The sequence below is a fragment of the Pipistrellus kuhlii genome, unplaced genomic scaffold (assembly GCF_014108245.1).
Source record: "Pipistrellus kuhlii isolate mPipKuh1 unplaced genomic scaffold, mPipKuh1.p scaffold_m20_p_20, whole genome shotgun sequence".
Taxonomy (NCBI): Eukaryota; Metazoa; Chordata; class Mammalia; order Chiroptera; family Vespertilionidae; genus Pipistrellus; species Pipistrellus kuhlii.
In genome coordinates this window covers 19,811,032-19,831,771 of record NW_023425516.1, presented here as the reverse complement: position 1 = coordinate 19,831,771, position 20,740 = coordinate 19,811,032, and the positions used below count along the sequence as shown (strand labels likewise).

The window sequence follows — 20,740 nt, the reverse complement described above, 5'->3', positions numbered from 1 at the left end:
GCACTGTCCCGGGACTGGCTTCAGATCCTGAGCTCTTAGGACCTCTCAATCCAGGTGCCAGGGAGAGTGAGGGTGGGGGGCACCCTGGCGGATGGATACTTGGGCTCCCAAGTCCCTTCCCGAGTTGCCATGATCCCGTCAGCACCGACATCCACACTGGATCAGGATGAAGACGAGACAGAACCCCTGGGGGACAGGACCCTGAAGGAAGGAAGGAAGGAATGATTGAATAATTGAATGATTGAATGATTGAATGAATGAATGAATGAATCACGAGGCCAGGGAACCAGGATTGGGGTGCAGGACTTCAGGGAAATGAGCAGAATAGAATGAGGAGGCTGGGGGGGGGGGGTAGGGATGACCAAGGAGGGAACTCTTCCCCTGCGGAACCTCAGTTTACCCGTGTGAGCAAGGAGTGCAGCTTCGTGAATCTTTTTGGAGGTGGGGGAGGGAGCAGAGCAAGCAAAGACACAGCCATAAAAGACAGGCAGTCCTGTTACCTGTTAGCCACGGCTGTAAAAAAAAAAAAAAAAGATAGTATTTATCTAATATTTATTGTGTGCTGACGTGTGCCGGGCTCTCTTCCAAGCGCTCTGCACACATGATTTCTCCGTAAGGACAGAGGTGTGTGGTACCCAGGAGGCGTTCTTTAAAGCATTCGCTTTTTTTTCAATTTATTTTTTTATTAAATTATTATCTGTGTACATATCTTACCATTGTCCCCTCCACCCCCACCCCTGCCACTCCCATCCATGCCCTCCCTCCCCAGAGTTTTGTGTCCATTGGTGATACTTCTATGCATGCATATAAATCCTTCGGTTGATTTCTTCGCTTTTATTATCACACAACAACACTGGGGGAAATGAAGTCTCCCGACTCCCTGCTGAGGGTCCCATTTTCAGCCCCGGGCGTCGCCGTCTCTGTCTCTGCGGGGTCGTGCCCAGCAGCCTGGGCTCAGCGCTCAAACGGATGCCCAGGCCCCTGAACGTCCCGGTCTCTGCCTCCCCATCACCGGCAGCGAGAGCGCAGAATTAGGAGACGGTCCCTAACGCCACGTGACCGCTCCTCCCCCGCCTCCCTCCCCCCTCCCTCCTCGGGCCCACCGCGGGCACCGGGGCGCTCGCCAGACCCACGTGTGTGTGTGTCGGCTTGCAAGGACCGCCTGGCTCCGGGAAACCAGGGTGGGGCGGGGTTTCCGCCCTGACAGTGAAGGCGCCCAGAGCACCCTGAGTGCCCTTAGCAAAGATGGCGGAAGACAGCCCACTGGGAAGGCCAATCAGGAGGCGAGTTGGCCGCGGGGCGCCAGAAAGCGCACGCCGGAGAAGCGCGGAGGGCGGCTTCTGCGCACGCGCGCCGCCCCAGGGCGGGTCCGTGTCGCCGCTGCGCGCAGGGCTGGCTCTCTGGGTGGTGCGTGAGCGAGCAGCAAAGAACGAGGCGGTACGCATGCACCTCCACTCGGTGTGCATTGAACGTTGCTTTTTATTCATTGGTTAATTTCCCTAACAGAGCGTTGTAAACCAAGGTCGGGATGTCCTCCTGAGGGCTCTGGCTGGGGCCCATGCGGGCTCAGGGGGACCCCCGCCCCCCTCCTCCTGCTGCTCCCTCCCGCTTCGCCAGACCAGCTCCCCAGGCCGGGCTGCCTTCCCGTGTCCTGTGCCTCTCTGCAGCCCAGGACCTGGTTTGCATTTGTTTGCAGGACGAAGGATTGGGATAAGTGCTATGGCTGCTCGAAGGGTCCTTGCCCTCCAGCTCCCTGTCGCTGAGCGGCCACATGGCCATCCCTGCTGGCCGCCGTGGGTGGAGGGGCCCAGGGCCTGCGAGGCTGTTTGTGGTGGGGCGGCCCCAGCCCCTGGCTCTCCCAGAAGCTGCTGGCCCTGCCTTGGGCCGCCTGCCCACCAGGCACTAGGAGCCCATGGCACCCGCCATACACCTCTCCTGGAGATGGGAGGGTCGACGGGCACCTTGGAAGGCTCGGACTGACAAATGCCCTCACTGAGTTCTGTCTGGATCCCACCTGCCATTTCTGTGTGGGCACCCCACACATGAAGCGTTGCTCCATGGGAGGCTGGAAGCCTCAGGGCTCGCACCCACCCCGGGCCTCCCTTCCCTCCCCAGAGCTGGGACCCCTGGAGGTAATTCCCTGCGCTGTGTTTGCATCGGAGGACAGTGGCGGGGTCCCCAAGCTCGCTGTCCCGGAAGCTCTGAATCAATGACAATCATCAGTAATTAAATCAGCAGCCGCAGAGGCCCCGGAGTTGCTGAAGTCCTCAAGGTGGGGGGAAGCCCTGCCTGTGTGTACCCCTGAGAGGGAAGCTCTGTGCAGACGGTGGGGAGGAGGGGGTGGGGGGACCCCAAGACCCCAGCCTCAGTGATAGAGTTCGGAAGCGCCTCTGACTCCAGCAACTCCTTGCTGCTGCTGCTCGTTATGATCTAGGCTTACACGGATTCTTCATTTGGTTGCAAGTTCCTCTCCCCTGCTGCTGGCCTCGCTGGAAATGTTACGGTTTCAGTCTCTCCCCTTTTCCGATTTCTTCCCTGCCGCCACCCCATGGGACCCCCTTTCTGTCACAGGTGGGTGTGCTGTCGGCACCGTTTTTAGGACAAACAGGTCCCATCGCAGTGCCCAGCCCCTTGAAAGGCCAGGAGATCCCCCCTCCAGCTCTGCTCCCTCTTCCTAATCCTGAAATGGAAACTCCCCAGATCCAAGCTGGGGTCCTTCTTCCAGCCCCGGTTCCTTTGGGCCTCGGGGCGCTTGGGAACATGGCTGCGACAGGGGATGGAAACGGACGGGGAGACACCGAGGGGGGCCAGGCCGGCGGCGGCGGGGGGAGGCATTACTTCGGGGTGCCCGCCCCCAGCTGCTGGATCTTCTCCTCGGAAGCCTTGTCCGGAAGCAGGACCTCCACGGTGAAGCTGACCTTCTTGGCGTGAATGTAGCTGTAGGTGTTGTCAAACCGCAGGACATCTAAGGGGAGGCAGAAAACAGGACACTGAGGCCATCCTGGCCAAGGGCGGGGGGAGGGGGGTATGGAGGGGGGAACAGCGAGCTTCGCGGACCAGGCACGGCCAGGGGGCGGCACTGAGGAGGGTGGGAGCGTACGCAGTGGCCCTTCGCCTCCTGCAAAGCCGTCTACCGGGATGGACAAGGTGTGCCCTAGCACAGGCCAGGTGCCAGGTGAGTGAGTGAGAATCGCTAAAAGCGTCTGGGACGCGTGGGAAAGCTCCAGGGTCCTAAGGGGAACGGCTTAGAAGGTTTCTATTGCAACCCGTGTGGAGAAACACTGATGGGAAAAGGAAGAATATATATATATATATTAAAATAAAAGCGGGGACAGAGAGCGCCCTGCGGAGTGAAATTATGCGAGAGGCCTCTTAGAGGAGTTAGAGCTTAAACTGGGCCCTGAATGTGAGGAGTAGAGCCCCAGCGGTTTGATCCGCGACCTAGGAACCTGGAGATCCTGGTTCGATTCCCGGACGGGGCCCATGCCCGGGCTGCGGGCTGGATCCCCAGTGGGGAATTGTGCGGGAGGCAGCCGATCGATGATTCTCTCTCATTATGGATGTTTCTGTCTCTGACTCCCTCTCCCTTCCTCTCTGCAATCAGTAAAAGTGAGGAGCAGCCAAAACCGGTTTGGCTCAGTGGATAGAGTTTTAGCCTGCGGACTGACAGGTTCCAGGTTCGATTCCGGTCAAGGGCATGTACCTTGGTTGCGGGCACATCCCCAGTCGGGGGTGTTCAGGAGGCAGCTGATCGATGTTTCTAACTCTCTATCCCTCTCCCTTCCTCTCTGTAAAAAAAAAAAAAAAAAAAATCAATAAAATATATATATTTTTAAAAAGATTAAATAAAAAAAGTGAGGAGCAGCATGCATAGCAGCAGCAGTCATTACAGCCATCAGAGGCATGGTAAGGATTGCTTGTTCAGTGAGTCAGCACCGGGCTGAGACTGATAGGTGCTACTTCCCTATTTCTCAAAATAACCCTGAGTTCAGCATGAGTCCCGTCTTGCATCCCCTACAGCAGGAGGTCCCTGTGTCACACGGCGGGGACGTGACAGAACCGGAATTCCCCTCTGCCTGACGTGGGCCCGGGACAGCCCTGCCCGGCCCGTGTCTGACGGAGGGTGGACGGTGCGGACGTTCTGAAGCAGGCGTGTGTGTGCCCCCCGGAATACACCCGGCGGAGGTGTGCCTGGCACCCCCGATGGGGAGACGGAAGGCGTGGGAAAGCTCCAGTGTCCTAAGCAGAACGGCCTCAAAGGTTTCTATTGCAACCCGTGTGGTGAAACACTGATGGGAAGAGGAAGAAGTCAGTCCTCCTACGAAGTGCCTGGGGGGAATGTCCACAGTTTATCCTCTGGCCAAAAAAAAAAAAAAAAATAAGTAAAATAAAAGTAAAAGTTGCAGAACAGGACGAATCGGTGGTGACATCTGGGCTCATACAGATTATCAAAACGACTTCGGCCTTTGCTGCTCTGACAGCCTGCACGCCCAGCGCTCCCGGGGGATACTGCCCGGGCGCCTGTCCCAGAGGCAGGCTTTCACATGGGGCCGTGCCGTCCCGAACACGCCTGCTCTTGCAGGAAAGGAATGTTCCTCAGACCCTGTGACAGGCGTTACAGTGTCGGAGATTCCTCCCGTCATACACTGGATGACAGGCGTGAATGGATGTGTGTGTGTGCATGTCCTGCGTATTAATGGCGACACGTGATGCTTCTAAAGGGACAGGACTCGGGGAGATGAGAGATCAGCCGAAGGACGTGTATGCGTGCGTACAAGCATAACCAATGGATGCAAAACACGGGGGTGAGGACATGTATGGGAGTGGAGGGGGGGGTCAATGGTAACAAATATATACATATAATACCTTAATAAATAAAAAGGGGAAAATCTATCCCTCTCCCTCTCTGTAAAAAATCAATAATATATATATTAAAATATATTTTATTGATTTTTTACAGAGAGGAAGGGAGAGGAGGAAGGGAGAGGGATAGAGAGCTAGAAACATCGCTGAGAGAGAAACATGGACCAGCTGCCTCCTGCACACCCCCTTCCTGGGATGTGCCCGCAACCAATGTACATGCCCTTGACCGGAATCGAACCTGAGACCTTTCAGTCCGCAGACCGATGCTCTATCCACTGAGCCAAAAGGTGTGTGTGTTTTTCTAAAGAAAGAAAGTCAAGTGTCTATGTACAAGGTGACATATGCTCTGTGGATGGCGTATCCCAGCCGGTGCCGAGCCTGTTCTTGCTGAAGCTCACGTACAGTCTATGCCTGCTCCCGCCCGGGCCCCAGCTGCTCGCTGACAAGGACTCTCCTCCCGGGGGAGCCGCATCACAGAGCATCAGGGAGGAGGTGGCTGCAGAGACTGGAGCCACCGGGATGTGGGCGAGGACACAGAGCCTGAGGTTGGGGTGCCGGTGTACAGACAGGCACCGAGGCCAGGAGAGCTGCCCGGCGGAGACCCTGGTGGCGTTGCCATGGAGAGGGAGCCCAGGGCTCCTCCCGCCCGCGGCTCTGTCTCCAGGACGGCCCTCCTCCCCCAGGTCCCGCCCTGATGCCGACAGCGGTGGGTGAGACGTGTGGAGGGCCCGCCGTGTCCCAGGCATCACGCTAAGGGCTACTTCGACCGTGTCACACGCCCTCCGAGGGAGGGAGCCGGATCCCCATCACGGCCATCAGGACACAGAAGCCCAGGAAGGTTGGTGAGTCACCTGCTGGAGGAGGACTAGTTAGCTGTCAGGGTTAACCCACTGGTTTTCCACGCCTAACCCCTGAGCTCTGACACAACGTTTCAGGAAACCAGTTCTGCTATAGACAGAGCATTGATATTCACTGAGTGGCCAGATGATGATCTCTGAACGCATAATAATCTGGTCACTCAGTGCTTATATATATATTAGGGCTCTGGTGCATGAATTCGTGCATGGGTGGGGTCCGGCCAGCCTGGCCAGGGGGAGGGGACATGGACGGTTGGCCGGCCTGCCTACTGGTCGAACTCCCAGTTGAGGGGACAATTTGCATATTAGCCTTTTCTTCTATAGGATAGACACTGAGTGGCCAGATAATAATGCGTCCAGAGATCATAATCATCTGGCCACTCAGTGTAGTTTCTTACAGCATGTTGCTGGTCACATCCTACATCTTTGTATCTCTGTGTCGGTAGCTCTGTCACCTTAAATTTCTAGACGTAGAGCCCTAACCGGTGTGGCTCTGTGGATAGAGCGCCGGCCTGCGGACTGAAGGGTCTCAGGTTCGATTCTGGTCAAGGGCATGTACCTTGGCTGCGGGCACATCCCCAGTGGGGGGAGTGTGCAGGAGGCACCTGATTGATGTTTCTCTCTCATCGATGTTTCTAACTTTCTCTCCCTCTCCCTTCCTCTCTGTAAAAAAAAAAAAAATAAAATAAAATAAAATCAATAAAATATATTTTAAAATAAACTTCTAGATGTAGAATTGCCGAGTCCAAGGGGATGTTCACCAATATCGTCAAGAGGTGCGATGCCTTCTCAAACGCCCACCTCCCATCCTTACGCCTCCTGAATCCAACTTCCTGTCCACCTGCTGTGCGCCCTGGAGACGAGGGACGCTCCGAGGGGTTGAGGCGGGGCTTTCCCGGACCCTGCTGCCCCCTCCTGCCCCCCGCCAGCCGGTCCCGCCTCTCTGACGTGTGGGGAGGAATTCCCAAGAGGTGTCTGATCACAGCCACAATCCCAGTTGGGCCTGGACCAGACAGGAAACGGTCCCCTGTCATCACCCAGGCCTGTGACTCACTGGTACCGGGTAGGACCGGGCGAGAGTCCCACCCTGCCGTCAACAGCCACGAACCCCGCTGTGGAGCAAGACAGGCCGCCTGCCCGCGCCCCAGGTCTCCCCTCCTGTGCAGGGGAGGGTCCCTCGGAGGGGATTCCGCCTGCAGCTCTCACGGCCGAGAGCCCCCGTGTCTGGAGGGAGAGGGGCCGCCCGGGCGGCAGGATGGGGACACTTACAGATGCCGGCGGTGCTGCAGGTGAGGCTGCCGTCCTCGGGCACCAGGTGGGCGTTGTACCTCTGGCTGGGCAGCACCTCGGTCATCTCGCCCGCCTTCTGCCGCTCCCCCATCTTCGTTTTCAGGAAGATGCCGAAGCCGATGTCTGAGCCTTCCGACGCGAACTGCCACCTGCGGGCGGGGGGGGACGGCGCCTTTCAGGACGCCATCGGGGAACCTCGGGGGGGGGGGGCCCCCCCGCCCCGGGGCCGCTCCCCACCGGACCCGCCGGGAAGGATCCGGAATCCGCCTACCGGAGCACGCAGCCGGGGAAGAGGATCTCGTACTCCACTTGGTGGGAGGAGGCGCGGGAGATCTGCACGCTGTGCTCGTACTGCTGCTTCAGCTGGTCCCGCACGTAGTAGGTCTTGGGGATGTCGCCCCCCCAGTTGATCTGGAGACGGAGCATGCCGTGAGCCTGGGTGCGCATGGGGGGCCGGCCTGCCCGGTCACCGGTCACCTCCAGCCCCCCCCCCCCCGGGGGACCCCCATACCTTGGATTTGCACTTGGGGTTCCCATCGGGATCGGTCATGGTGCCCCCATACTCCACGGGCACCTGGTCGGCGCTGATGTATTTCAGCAGAACTTCCTTCCAGTTTGCTGGCGGGGGAGGGAGGGATGGAGGGAGAGAGAAGGGTCACCACAGTCTACACCAAAGAGGCATGGAAGCTGAAACCGGTTTGGCTCAGTGGATAGAGCGTTGGCCTGCGGACCGAAGGGTCCCGGGTTCGATTCTGGACAAGGGCATGTACCTTGGTTGCGGGCACATCCCCAGTAGGGGGGTATGCAGGAGGCAGCTGATGGATGTTTCTCTGTCATCGATGTTTCTAACTCTATCCCTCTCCCTTCCTCTTTGTAAAAAAATCAATAAAATATATATTTTTTTAAAAAGAGGCAGGGAAAAGTCAACAACCATCCGTCCTCTCCCCCAACCCCCCAAAAAACACAGGCGTTCGGAGCACCCACGTGCCCACAGCACATTCCCCTGTGCAGGGGCAGCCCTGGCGCTGAGGACTGCCCTGCCCTGAGTCAGGGACCTGGGTCCCCACTGCCTGGGGCCAGGTCCTGTGGGCGTGAAGTGACCGTGAGAGGGTGGCTCGCCCGTGGGAGATGGCCCATCCCTCCGGGGAGGGGTGCACACGTCGGCAGTGCGACCGGGAGCACTGAGCAGGAGGGAGGGCACGCCCTGGGCGGGAACAGCCTGTGCGGCACACGGCGCACCTCCCCGCCCCACCCCCGTTCCTGCGACACTCGGCGTGCTTGGCTGTGACTGAGGGAGCGCACGCATCCCCGTGGGGCGACCCCGGCCAGGATTTCACATCTGCTCCTGGTTTGTTTGTTTTTTTAGACCATTTAGCTGCCAATCATTGGGTCTTTTTTTTTTGTAACCAGCCCTTTCCTGACTAGAAAAGTTTGACGCTAGGTCAGCCGTCGGAAAACCGCGGCTCTCGAGCCACATGCGGCTCTTTGGCCCCTGGAGCTTTTAGCAAAGGCCGGCTTAGGAGTGCCCTCATCAAGTTCATAACAATGCACCCACCTAGACAGTTTACGTTTAAAAAATGTGGCTCTCCAGAGAAATGTCGATCGTCGTCCTGCTGCTCTGGCTCTGCTGACTTGTTTTTTTAATGTGTTTCTTTTCGTTGATGTCAGAGAGGACGGGAGAGGGAGAGAGGGAGCTTGCCGACCGCGGCTCTAGGGCCACCGATGCCGCAGCCCACGGCCCCGCCGTCCCAAAGTCCGCCGGGCGCCGGCCAAGAACAATATTGTGACAGCGGCAGCCTGTCCCGCTGACACCAGGAGCCGCGGGGTGACCGCTCCGGGTCACGGTGCAGCCCGTGGACTCCCCACCGCGGCCCCGGACGCCCACCGCGGCCCCGGACTCCCCACCGCGGCCCCCGGACGCCCACTGCGGCCCCCGGACTCACCACTGCGGCCCCCGGACTCCTCACCGCGGCCCCCGGACGCCCACCGCGGCCCCCGGGCGCCCACCGCGGCCCCCAAGCGCCCACCGCGGCCCCCGGGCACCCACCGCGGCCCCCGCGCACCCACCGCGGCCCCCGGGCGCCCACCGAGGCCCATGGGCGCCCACCGCGGCCCCCGAGCACCCACCGCGGCCCCCGGGCGCCCACCGCGGCCCCCGAGCGCCCACCGCGGCCCCCGGGCACCCACCGCGGCCCCCGCGCACCCACCGCGGCCCCTGGGCGCCCACCGCGGCCCCTGGGCGCCCACCGAGGCCCATGGGCGCCCACCGCGGCCGGCCGGGGCCTGGCAGCCGGGGACGGCGGGCCCCTGTGGTCTCGGGGTGACGGCACCTGTCTTCCCGCCCGGCCAAGAGCCCGGGTGTGAGGTGTGGGTGGGAGGACACGCCGGGCTGCCAGGAAACCTCCCGGGTGTGTGTGTGCGTGTGTGCGTGTGTGCGTGTGTGTGCGTGTGTGTGTGTGTGTGTGTGGTATGTGTGTGGTGTGTGTGTGTCTGTGTGGTGTGTGTGTGTGTTTGTGTATGTGTGTGTGGTGTGTGTGTGTGTTTGTGTGTGTGTGTGGTGTGTGTGTGTTTGTGTGTGTGTGTGTGTGTGTGTGTGGGTGTGTGTGTGTGTGTGTGTGGTATGTGTGTATGTTTGTGTGTGAGTGTGGTATGTGTGTATGTTTGTGTGTGAGTGTGTGTGTATGTGTGTATGTTTGTGTGTGTGTGTGGTGTGTGTGTGTGTGTGGACAGCCCAGAAGCCAGAACCGCCGAGCCTTGGGGGAGATGCTGCAGGTCTCCCCCAGCTCAGGGCAGAGGGCGGTGGGTGGGGGACCCTTCCCGTCCTGCAGGGAGAGGCACTGAGGCGACCAGAGGCAGGGCCCAGGCCAAAGCCCAGAAGCCCCGGCTCTCCGACCGCCCCCCCCGCGCCCGGCCTCGCCCGCACACACTTGGCCATTCTCCACCGGCCACGTGTCGCCTGAAGGTGAACATTGAGAAACCGCCGGGTCCCGTGGCCCACGCCGCGCCCAGAGGTGGCCCCGAGTCTCCGGGATCGGCCGAGTCCCGAGCTGGCCTTCTGGTCCCTTCCTCCTCCGCGCTTGCGCTTCCTGCTCCGGCGACACCAGCTCCTGGCCGGGCCCTGGCTGCTGGGGTCCCCCTGAGCCCCGAGTGCCCCCCGAGGGCCCCCCGAGTGCCCCGCCTCCTTACAAGCCCCAGCCCTGCCCACCTGCTCCTCTGTCCACCTCCACGATCAATCCATCGATCAATCCATCGATCAATCGCGCCTCGGTCTCCCCGCTGGGCTCCTCTCCCTCTGCTGCCCTCCAGCTTGGCTGCCCCCAGCGCTCAGCTTGCTCTCCTGGGGGGCAGCCTTCTGTCCTCAAGGTCCTCACTGCTGCCTGCCTTGGACGGCTCCCACAGCCCCAGGCGGGAGCTCTCCCTCAGCTTCAGGCTCAAGTATCCCCAGGGTCTCTCTCTCTCTTCTCTCTCTCTCTCTCTCTCTCTCTCTCTCCCTCTCTCTAATATATTTTATTGATTTTTTACAGAGAGGAAGAGAGGGATAGAGAGCTAGAAACGTCGATAAGAGCGAATCACAGGTCAGCTGCCTCCTGCACGCCCCCCACTGGGGATGTGCCTGCAACCAAGGTGCATACCCTTGACCGGAATCGAACCCGGGACCTTTCGGTTCGCAGACCGATGCTCTATCCATTGAGCCAAACCGGTTTTAGCTCTTTTTTGTTTTTTTAATGTTTGTGTTTTTTAAATTGATGTCAGAGAGGGAGGGAGAGGGAGAGAAAGAGAGAAACATCCGTGATTGAGAGCGAATCACCGATCGGCTGCCTCCTGCACACCTCACACTGGGGACTGAGCTCGCAAGCGGGCAGGTGCCCTTGACCTCCTGGTTCATAGGCAATGCTCACCCTCTGAGCCACACGGGCTGGGCTCTCACACCCTCCTGAAGCTCAGCCTCCAGCTCACTCTTCCCCCGCCTTCCTCCATCGACCTCGTTGCGTCAGAGCGATCGCACCGGGCAGACAACTCACGCCAGACACGAGGACGTCATTCTCGGTTCCCCTTCCTCCTTCCTCTGCCCCATTGTCTGAGCTCTGCCGTGTGACTTCCCGGAGAAGGCCCCGGGCCACCCTCCGCGCCTCTCCCCACCGCCCCCACCGCCCCCAGTGCCCCCGCCCCGGCTCGCAACACCTGCCGCCTGGGCTGTGGCCACCGAGGCCAGCAGGCATCTGCCCTCCACCATCTCCCCGGTGCTCCCTGCTCAGTGCTCCCCTCGGACTCCGTGGCCTGCAGGGCCGCGGCCCAGCCCCCCAGCCCAGGCTCCCGGTTCCCTCCTCAGCCTCATCCCCTGCCCTGCACTCTAAGCTGCCGGTGCCATGGGGCAGGAGGCCTTTGCCCAATGCTGTTCCCTCTGCCGGGAACACCCGGCTCCTCTTAGAGCTCCAGGCCTCACCTCCTCCCCAGATCCAGTGTCCCGGTGACTCCCCGCCCCCAGAGGCCTGGGGCGCCGCAAGGGACTGGGGCCAATTCACCTTCGCAGCCCTGGCGCCTCGTCCGGGGCCTGGCACCCGCTAAGGGCTCTCAGCCGGCCCCCCCGGCTACAGGGAACCTCTGCTCCCGTGACCCGCGGCTCCTTCTCCGGGCCACGGCGAGCGCCTCTTCTAGCTGTGTCATCCGTCCTCCCCCAGGTCTCTCTCCCCGGCTGCTCGGTAAGCTCCCGGCCGCAATGCCTGGCACGGCATTCACCTTTGAACCTACGATGCTGAGTCTACCACCTTCTCCTAGGCCCGTGGTCGGCAACCCGCGGCTCTCGAGCCACAGGCGGCTCTCTGCCCCCTCGAGGGTGGCTCAGGCGGTCTGTGTTGAAGAAGTGGCATTAGAATGAGTTTACGTTTAAAAAATGTGGCTCTCCAGCTGAAACCGGTTTGGCTCAGTGGATAGAGCGTCCGCCTGCGGACTGAAAGGTCCCGGGTTCGATTCCGGTCAAGGGCATGTACCTTGGTTGCGGGCACATCCCCAGTAGGGGGTGTGCAAGAGGCAGCTGATCGATGATTCTCTCTCATCGATGTTTCTAATTCTCTATCCTTCTCTCTTCCTCTCTGCAAAAAACCAATAAAATATATTTTTTAAAAAAAATTTTGGCTCTCCAAAGAAATGTCAGTCGTTGTACCGTGGATATTTGGCTCTGCTGACAAATGAGGTTGCCGACCACTGGGCTACACTGTCTGAGAGAAAGGCTCTTATGGAAGCCGATGTGAAGCCCTGGCCGGTTTGGCCCAGTGGATAGCGTGTCTGCCCACAAACTCAAGGGTCCCGGGTCCGATTCCGTTCAAGGGCATGTCCCACGGCTCCGGTTGGGGCCTGTGCTGGAGACAGCCCATCGATGTTTCTCTCTCTCTCTCTCTCTTTCTCTCCCCCTCTCTCTAAAAGTCAATGGAAAAAAAGATCCTCGGGTGAGGCTGAACAATAATTGGATAAAGTACGCTTAAAAGAGAGAAAACGGACATGAAGACCCCAGCCCAGCCCCAGCCTGCTCCCGGGCCACACTGCCACCGGAGCAGCAGCCGGACCGTCCGCCCCGGTGGCCAGGGACCCCCGCTAACGCCACCCTGGCGCCGGGGCCGCAGGCCGGCCGCTCACCTCCCAGGACATGGATCTTCTTGCGCGTCTCCTCGCTCAGGAAAGGCTTGACCAGGTTGAAGGCCACGGGGAACAGCTTGGGGGCTGGAACAGAGGCCGACAGACGGCGCGAGTGAGGCTGGAGGCAGCGCCTGCTCTGTCCCCGACAGACAGCGTCGCCCCGGGCGCCCGGGTCGGCCTGCACGGGCCCCGGCGCCCTGGAGCCCACGTGGCTGCCGGGGCGTGAGGCTCAGCGCGGGCTCCGCGTCCATTGCCAGCTTCGCCCTCTGCACGGCGGGCAGAGTCCAGTGGGTCTCTGCCCCACCCCCTGGCTGGCCGGGAGGCACCGGTGCGCCCTAAACGCCGAGCGGACCCTGGAAAGCCGCCTGCACACGCCCAGGGCCTCCCGCTTCCCTGCTCCGGCTCCCAGGTGTCACTCTCCAATCCTGCCCCCCCACTTCCTCAGGCGGAGGCCCCCACTTACCTTTGATGACAAAGAGGCGCTTCAGGGTCTCGGGGTAATTGTCCTCCACCATGCACAGGAACTGCGGGGACAAAGCGGCGTGTCTGTGGGCACAGACCTCGGGGCCAGCCTGTGCCCCCATCGCCTCTGCCACCCACATGGCATCCCAGCAGAGGGGCCACTCCCCTATGCTCCCCCCCACGCCCCCCCCCCCCCCCCGTCCGGCCCCTCACCTCCCCGTAGGTCTCCACGGCCGGCTTCCAGAGGTGCTTGAGGCCCAGGCCCTCGCAGTCGTAGATCATGGTGATGCTGTCGATCTTCCTCCCCAGCTGCAGGGCACAGGGGGCGCAACGTCACCGCAGGCTCCCGCCCCCGGGGCCCACCCGGCTCAGGGCCAATGCTGATGGCATCACACGCTCACACGGCAGCCGGATGTGGGGATGCAGGCAGGGCCCTGCCCAGCTGCTCCCCGCTCCCTCTGCAGGCTCTGCCGTCCCCCGCCGGGCACTCGGCAGCGGCCTGTGCCTTGGCATGCAAGGCCTTCGCTCAGCGCTGTCCCGCCGGCCTGGACCGGTGCTGCCCGGCTCCATCCGGCTGCTCTTAGCCACAGCGCCGGGCTGAGGGAGGCCTCCCCTCTGCCCCAGACCAAGTGTGCTTGGTGTCTCCCTTCCCCAAAGGCCTAGAGCTCGTGCCCGGCCCGCGTGGCTCAGCGGTTGAGCGTCCACCTGTGAACCAGGAGGTCCCGGTTCGATTCCCGGTCGGGGGCCATATGCCCAGGGGGCGGCTCGATCCCCAGGGTGGGGCGTGCAGGCGGCAGCTGACCCAATGGTTCTCTCTCATCGAGGATGTTTCTCCCTCTCCCTACCTCTGTGCAATCAATAAAAAATGTATTTAAAACCAAAACAGCCAAAACCAGTTTGGCTCAGTGGATAGAGCATCGGCCTGCGGACTGAAAGGTCCCAGGTTTGATTCTGGTCAAAGGCATGTAGCTTGGTTGCAGGCACATCCCCAGTGGGAGGCATGCAGGAGGCAGCTGATCGATGTTTCTCTCTTATCAGTGTTTCTCACTCTCTCTCCCTCTCCCTTCCTCTCTGCAAAAAAATCAATAAAATATATATATTTTTAAATTATTTTTAAGTCCTTCCCGGGAAAAATAAAAATTTGGCAACATAGGTCAGTCCCGAAGCGTTGGAAATGTCGGTGGCCCACGCCCTCCAGAGGCCAGGCCTCCGCCCTGAAGCCGTGGGTGAGTCCCCGGGCGACGTCCCTGCGGCCGCGTGGCCGACCAACCGCCCGTCCCCGGTCGGCGCGCCCACTCGCCTTGGCCGTCTGGCTGTGGCACTCCTGCACCAGCCGCTCGCAGTCCCGCATCTTGGTCTTGAGCAGGTCCTGCTTGGTGGCCGAGAGGAGCAGCCCCCGGGCGTCCAGGGGCCCCACGATGTCGTACCAGATGGGAGAGCCCTCCTTGTCGTAGCCACACATGCCCCCGGACAGGTACAGCCGGACCACCTGGGTGGAGACGGAGGAGGCGCCCCGTCAGCCGGCGGGGGCAGGCGCCTTCCCCGCTCCCCAGGGCCTCCCTCGGGTGCCCCGGGCTCTCCCTGCACTGCCTGCACCCGGGGGCCCACGGGCACCCTCCCCGGGCACCACGGGGGCCCACGGGCACCCTCCCCGGGCAGCACGGGGGCCCACGGGCACAGCCAGAGCTTGCTCCGGGGTTCCGGGCCCGCAGACCCAGGACACGGGCCAGGAGCCTCTGTCTCACCTCTGGTGGCTGCCAGGTCAGGACGTTGTCGATGTCCTTCTGCTTCCGGAACTCCACGTGCTGCCAACACACAGTCAGGGCTTTATTGTCTATTTTGTTTTTAAATATATATATATTTTATTGATTTTTTTTACAGAGAGGAAGGGAGAGGGAGAGAGAGTCAGAAACAACGATGTGAGCGAAACACCGATCAGCCGCCTCCTGCACACCTTCTACTGGGGACGTGCCCGCAACCAAGGTACATGCCCTTGACTGGGAACGAACCTGGGACCGACGCTCTATCCACCGAGCTGAGCCGGTGAGGGCACCATCAGGGCTTTAAAAAAGGGATCCCAGCCTGGCCTGGCTCAGCGGCAGCACGTCGACCCAGCAAGCGAGAGGTCATCAGTGCGATTCCCCGTCAGGGCACAGCCCGGGTGGCAGGCTCCATCCCCAGGATGGGACGTGCAGGAGGCAGCCGATCAACGGTTCTCTCTCATCCTGATCTCTCTCTCCCTCTCCCTTCCTCTCTAAAATCAATAAAAATATTTATTTTCTGTTTTCTTTTTATTTATTTATTTATTTTTAAAAGGGAAAGCAGGACAGGGAGACCTCTTAACAGACATCTAGATCGTGGGTGACAGCAGGAAGGGGTGCGTCATGAGAAAGCAACGGGCAGCCGAAACCGGTTTGGCTCAGTGGATAGAGCGTCGATCAGCCTGTGGACTGAAAGGTTCCGGGTTCGATTCCGGTCAAGGGCATGTGCCTTGGTTGCGGGCACATCCCCAGTGGAAAGTGTGCAAGAGGCAGCTGATCGATGTCTCTCTCTCATCGATGCTTCTAACTCTCTGTCCCTCTCTCTTCCTCTCTGTAAAAAATCAATAAAATATATTAAAAAAAAAAAAAAAAAAATCCCCGGCCAGCCCAGGCCCAGGAGGGCTCCGTGTTTGCGGAGAAGGAAACGCACTTTTCCCAGAGGGAGCGGCTGGCACTCAGAGCTGTCGGACCACAGGCCGCGCCGGAGGCGGGCGGGGCGGGCGGAAGACGTTTACACCCAGCGCGAGGGGTAGACACGGAGGCAAACGTGTGACTCACCTTCCGCAGCATGGCCTCGGACTTCTGCAGGTCGAAGCTTCTCGCTGTAACAAGGAAACGCGGTCAGGGTTAGGCCAGCAGGCTGGGTGTCGGGGGGGCACGGAGCCCCTCCCTGTCCCCATTCCAGCTCCTCTCCGTCCACACCCCAGCTGGCTCTCGGTGCAAGCTCACGCGAGGACCTTCCCTGGAGGCGTCTAGAGGAACCACAGGCCCTGGAGAGCAAGGTCAAGGTTCGGGGCCCCGTGGGAGCAGCGTGGCAACGTCGGGGTCAAAAGCGTTGAGCCCCAGGGGGTGCGATCAGGCGGAGGGTCTTATCTCCTCTCGGGGAGCGTGGACCCTGGACTCCCTTATCAGGCGGCCTTCCCCCGACACCACGGTAATCTCTCCCGCAGCCTGACACCCAGTCCTGAGAGCCTGGCACACACAGTTCGAAGGTGAACTGGCCGGCCGGCGGCGTGGCTCCGTGGCTGGGCGTTGACCTATGAACCGGGAGGTCACGGTTTGATTGCCGGTCGGGGCACGTGCCCGGGTTGCGGGCTCGATCCCCAGTGGGGGGCGTGCAGGAGGCAGCTGATCCATGGTTCTCTCTCATCATGGATGTTTCATCTCTCTCCCTTGACTTTCTCTCTGAAACCAATAATATATACATATATATATATATATATATATATATATATATATATATATTTTTTTTTTTTTTTTTTAAAGATGAGAGAGAATCATGGATCGGCTGCCTCCTGCACGCCCCCCACTGGGAATCAATTCTGCAACCTGGGGCATGTGCCCTTGACTGGAATCGAACCTGGGACCCTTCAACCTGCAGGCTGACACTCTATCCACTGAGCAAAACTAACCAGGGCTGGTCCTTTTCTTTAAAAAAAATTTTTTTTTAAATTGGTTTCAGAGGGTAAGAGAGAGGGAGAGAGAGAGAGAAACTTCAATGATGAGAAAGAATCATGGACAGGCTGCCTCCTGCATGCCCACACTGGGGATGGAGCCCACAACCTGAAAATGTGCCCTCACCGGGAGTCTAACCGTGACCTCCTGGTTCATAGATTGACACTCAACCATTGAGCACACCGGCCTGACTGCTCTCTGGTTCTTTTTTTATTTTTTATTTATTATTATTATTATTATTATTATTGATTTTTTACAGAGAGGAAAGGAGGATAGAGAGTTAGAAACATCGATGAGAAACATGGATCAGCTGCCTCCTGCACACCCCCCACTGGGGATGTGCCCGCCACCAAGGTACATGCCCTTGACTGGAATCGAACCTGGGACCCTTCAGTCCGCTGGCCGACGCTCTATCCACTGAGCCACACCGGTTTCGGCTGCTCTCTGGTTCTTTAAGCGCTGCTCGCAGAGGTGCCCAGGCATATTCCCTGACTGTTCCCGTGACGTTCAGGGCGCTCAGCGTACCCCGGGAGGCCTGGCCCGCACCCCGCCTTCCATCGGCGCTGGACACACGTGTGCAGGCCTGCACAGCCCTCGCTCCAGACGGCCCGTTAGGTGCCAGCGTGGCAGCAGGGGCGGCTGTTAGAGGAGCAGAGCCCAGGGTTGCCTCTCAGCCTCTCCCCACCCCTGCCTGACCTTGAACCAGAGACTGTACTTCCCCGACGGGATCCTCTGATGAGCCAGACACACGGGGGAGATAGGAGGTGATGTGCTATCGCGATGGGGAGCAGGTGGACGCTGGGATACTCCGGAGGAGGAGGAGGAGGAGGAGGGACACCCCTCACTGCGAGGGGAGACCTTATCTCCCCGGCGAACAGGAGTGGCGGTGGACTGTGAGCCCCCTTATCTCGGGGAGCCCTTATCGGCCCGGGTCCAACTTCCAGGGGCTTCGGGCCCTCCCTCCGCTGCCCCTGGCCCGGTCCCTCCCCCCCCCTGCTGAGTCAGGCCCCTCGGGGGCTCCTGCAGCCCTGGCCAGGGGCGGGCAGCGCAGTGTGACGTGGGCCCTGGCCGGGTGGCTCCGTGGATGGAGCGTCGGCCCGAGGATGCAGGGTCCCGGGTTCGATTCCGGTCAAGGGCACATCCCTCGGCAGCAGGGCGCGATTCCCCGGCCCTGCTGGTCGGGGTGCGTGTGGGAGGCAACCCATGGATGCGTCTCTCTCACATTGATGTTTCTCTCCCTGTGTCTCTCTCCGTCTCCCTTCCACTCTCTCTCTCAAAAAAAAAAAAAAAAAAAAATATATATATATATATATCAATGGAAAAGTTTCCTTTGATGAGGAGTAACATATATATATTAATATATATTTACAAATTTTTAAAAGGTAATAAAAATAAAAGAAGAAGTGTAAAAAGCATGGCTCAGGGCCGAAACCGGTGTGGCTCAGTGGATAGAGCGTCGGTCTGCGGACTGGAAGGTCCCAGGTTCGATTCCGGCCACGGGCATGTACCTTGGTTGCGGGCACATCCCCGGTGGGGGGTGTGCAGGAGGCAGCTGGTCGATGTTTCTCTCTCATGGATGTTTCTAGCTCTCTATCCCTCTCCCTTCCTCTCTGTAAAAAAATCAATACAATATAAAAAAAATATACAATAAAAAAAAAAAAAAAAAGCGTGGCTCAGGGCCCTGCCTGAGAGGCCCACCCAGGAGCCACTCCCCCGAGGCCTGGGAAACGAGGCCGCCCCGAGGGCGCCACCACTTCCTTGTGTTTATTTGCCACCTGACTCTGCCCGCTGGAGTGCGGGGCGGCCACCGGCTGGGAGAGGCCCTGGGAGAGGCCCTGAGAGCGAGTGTCTGCTCTCGCCCGCGGCCGGGGGGACACCAGCGGGGAGGGGGAGGAGGGAGCTCGCTCACACCTGGGTTAGGAGGAGCCACGCCACGGGCATGCACCTCGCAGAGGCTCCCTGTAGAACCAAAGGGGGGAAGGGAAAAGTGTCTAAAAGAGAGAGAGAGAGCGAGAGGCCGCAGAAACCCTGATTGCAATTCACAGCAGCGTCTGCCCAGCCTGAGCTCCCGCCCGCCCGGGAGAGGGGAGGCGGCACGAATGAGCCTGAGGAGGAGATTCTGCCTCACACCAGCTGTGTGCCTTCGGGTGAGTGTCCTCCCCTCTCTGAGCCGCAGTGCGAGTGACCACCCTCTGCCATGGTCCTGCAAAGAGAGAGGCCCACCCGGGCCTGGGGAGCTGGGGGCGCCTGGGAGACCAGCGGCAGGAACCCAGGCTGCCTCCTCTTAGATCAAAGAGAGCGCCCTGGCTGGTGTGGCTCAGTGGATAGAGCACCAGCCTGCGGACTGAAGGGCCCCGGGTTCCATTCCGTGCCTGGGTTGTGGACTTCAACCCCAGTGGGGGGCGGGGGGGGGGCGTGCAAGAGGCAGCCGATCAATGATTCTCTCTCATCATTGATGTTTTTAATCTCCCTCTCCCTCTCTCTGAAATCAATAAAAGTATATTTTAAATATTTTTTATATATTTTATTGATTTTTTTTTTTTTTTTTTTTTTTTTACAGAGAGGAAGGGAAAGGGATAGAGAGTTAGAAACATCGATGAGAAAGAATCATCGATCAGCTGCCTCTTGCACACCCCCCATTGGGGATGTGCCCGCAATCAAGGTACATGCCCTTGACCTGGAATCAAACCCGGGACCCTTCAGTCCGCAGGCCGACGCTCTATCCACTGAGCCACTCTGGTTTCGGCAATAAAAGTATATTTTAAAGAGAGAGAGAGAGAGAGAGAGAGAGAGAGAGAGAGAGAGAGAGCGCTGCCTTGCTGTTCACAGCTCTCTGAAACTACACTTCTCCACCTAGCAGCAGTTGGGTAGTTGGTTGGAGGATCTGACAGCTGGCCCTTTAAGGCCGGGCTGGTTTTTCACTCTCTCCACCTACCCACCCCCTTGCAGCTACAGCCCTTCAGTGAGCTAGCTGCCGGCTGGGGCTGGGCGGGGGCTGTGGGTGTGCAGTGTTTGTGGGGAGGAAAGGGCAAGTGGCACTTCCCGGGGTGCACAGCCCCACGTGACTGGCTCTCCCGGCTGCCCCTGCCTTGGGGCGCCTGCAAGTGGTTTCTCGGAACGTGTGCCAGTCTGTTCCGTGTCTGCACAGAAACGGGAAACCCAGCTCCTCACCTGCCGGAGACTCTGTGCGCGTGTGCGTGTGCGTGTGCGTGTGTGTGTGTGTGCGTGTGTGTGTGCGTGTGTGTGTGCGTGTGTGTGTGCGTGTGTGTGTGTGTGTGTGTGTGTGCGTGTGGGGGTGCGGGGGTGAACTCTGCAGACACCGGCTGGGGTGCGTGGGGCACTCTGATTGTCCTGTATCTACAGATAAACAATCAGGCCTGATTTGTACTTTAATTTTTGAACTATGGTCCCACATCACAACCTAATCTCTGCTAATCTAAAGAAAGTGGAGTTTATTCTCTATTATGTTTATGTCTCGTAATAAAGTTTCTATAAAGAAGGAAAGGGGGGGGGGAGTGCGCCAAGCCGGTGTGGCTCAGTGACTGAGCATCGACCTATGAACCCAGGAGGTCCCGGCTCCAGTCCTGGTCAGGGCACATGCCCAGCTTTCGGGCGAACAGGAGGCAGCAGATCCATGAGTCTCTCTCATCAGTGATGTTTCTCTCTCTCTCTCCCTTTTCCTTCCTCTCTGACATCAATAAAAATATATTTTATTAAAAAAACATGGGGGGAAAAAGTGTCACAAGAGCCAGAGAGAAAGGCAGGTGACTCACCAAAACCGGTTTGGCTCAGTGGATAGAGCGTCAGCCTGTGGACTGAAGGGTCCCAGGTTCAATTCCGGTCAAGGGCATGGACCTTGGTTGTGGGCACATCCCTGGAGGGTGGGTGTGTGTGTGTGTGTGTGTGTGTGCAGGAGGCAGC

General features: G+C 59.4%; 1 protein-coding gene across 3 annotated transcripts in view; it reads right to left on the bottom strand.

Moving 5' to 3' along the window:
- Positions 1-1,459: 1,459 nt before the first annotated feature.
- Positions 1,460-20,740, bottom strand: part of SEC14L2 (SEC14 like lipid binding 2) — a 36,651-nt gene continuing 17,370 nt past the window's right edge. For 2 of the 3 annotated variants that reach the window (XM_045585715.1, XM_036448857.2), the window contains 10 exons: positions 15,923-15,966; positions 14,849-14,908; positions 14,404-14,592; positions 13,317-13,412; positions 13,105-13,165; positions 12,642-12,725; positions 7,522-7,628; positions 7,282-7,421; positions 6,990-7,159; positions 1,460-2,965 (listed from right to left, as the gene is read on the bottom strand). In XM_045585715.1, coding sequence (XP_045441671.1) covers positions 2,835-2,965; positions 6,990-7,159; positions 7,282-7,421; positions 7,522-7,628; positions 12,642-12,725; positions 13,105-13,165; positions 13,317-13,412; positions 14,404-14,592; positions 14,849-14,908; positions 15,923-15,966 — 1,082 coding nt within the window. In that variant the 3' untranslated portion in view covers positions 1,460-2,834. The remainder of the gene's footprint in view (positions 2,966-6,989; positions 7,160-7,281; positions 7,422-7,521; positions 7,629-12,641; positions 12,726-13,104; positions 13,166-13,316; positions 13,413-14,403; positions 14,593-14,848; positions 14,909-15,922; positions 15,967-20,740) is intronic. The other variant, XM_045585716.1, reaches the window with a different exon arrangement.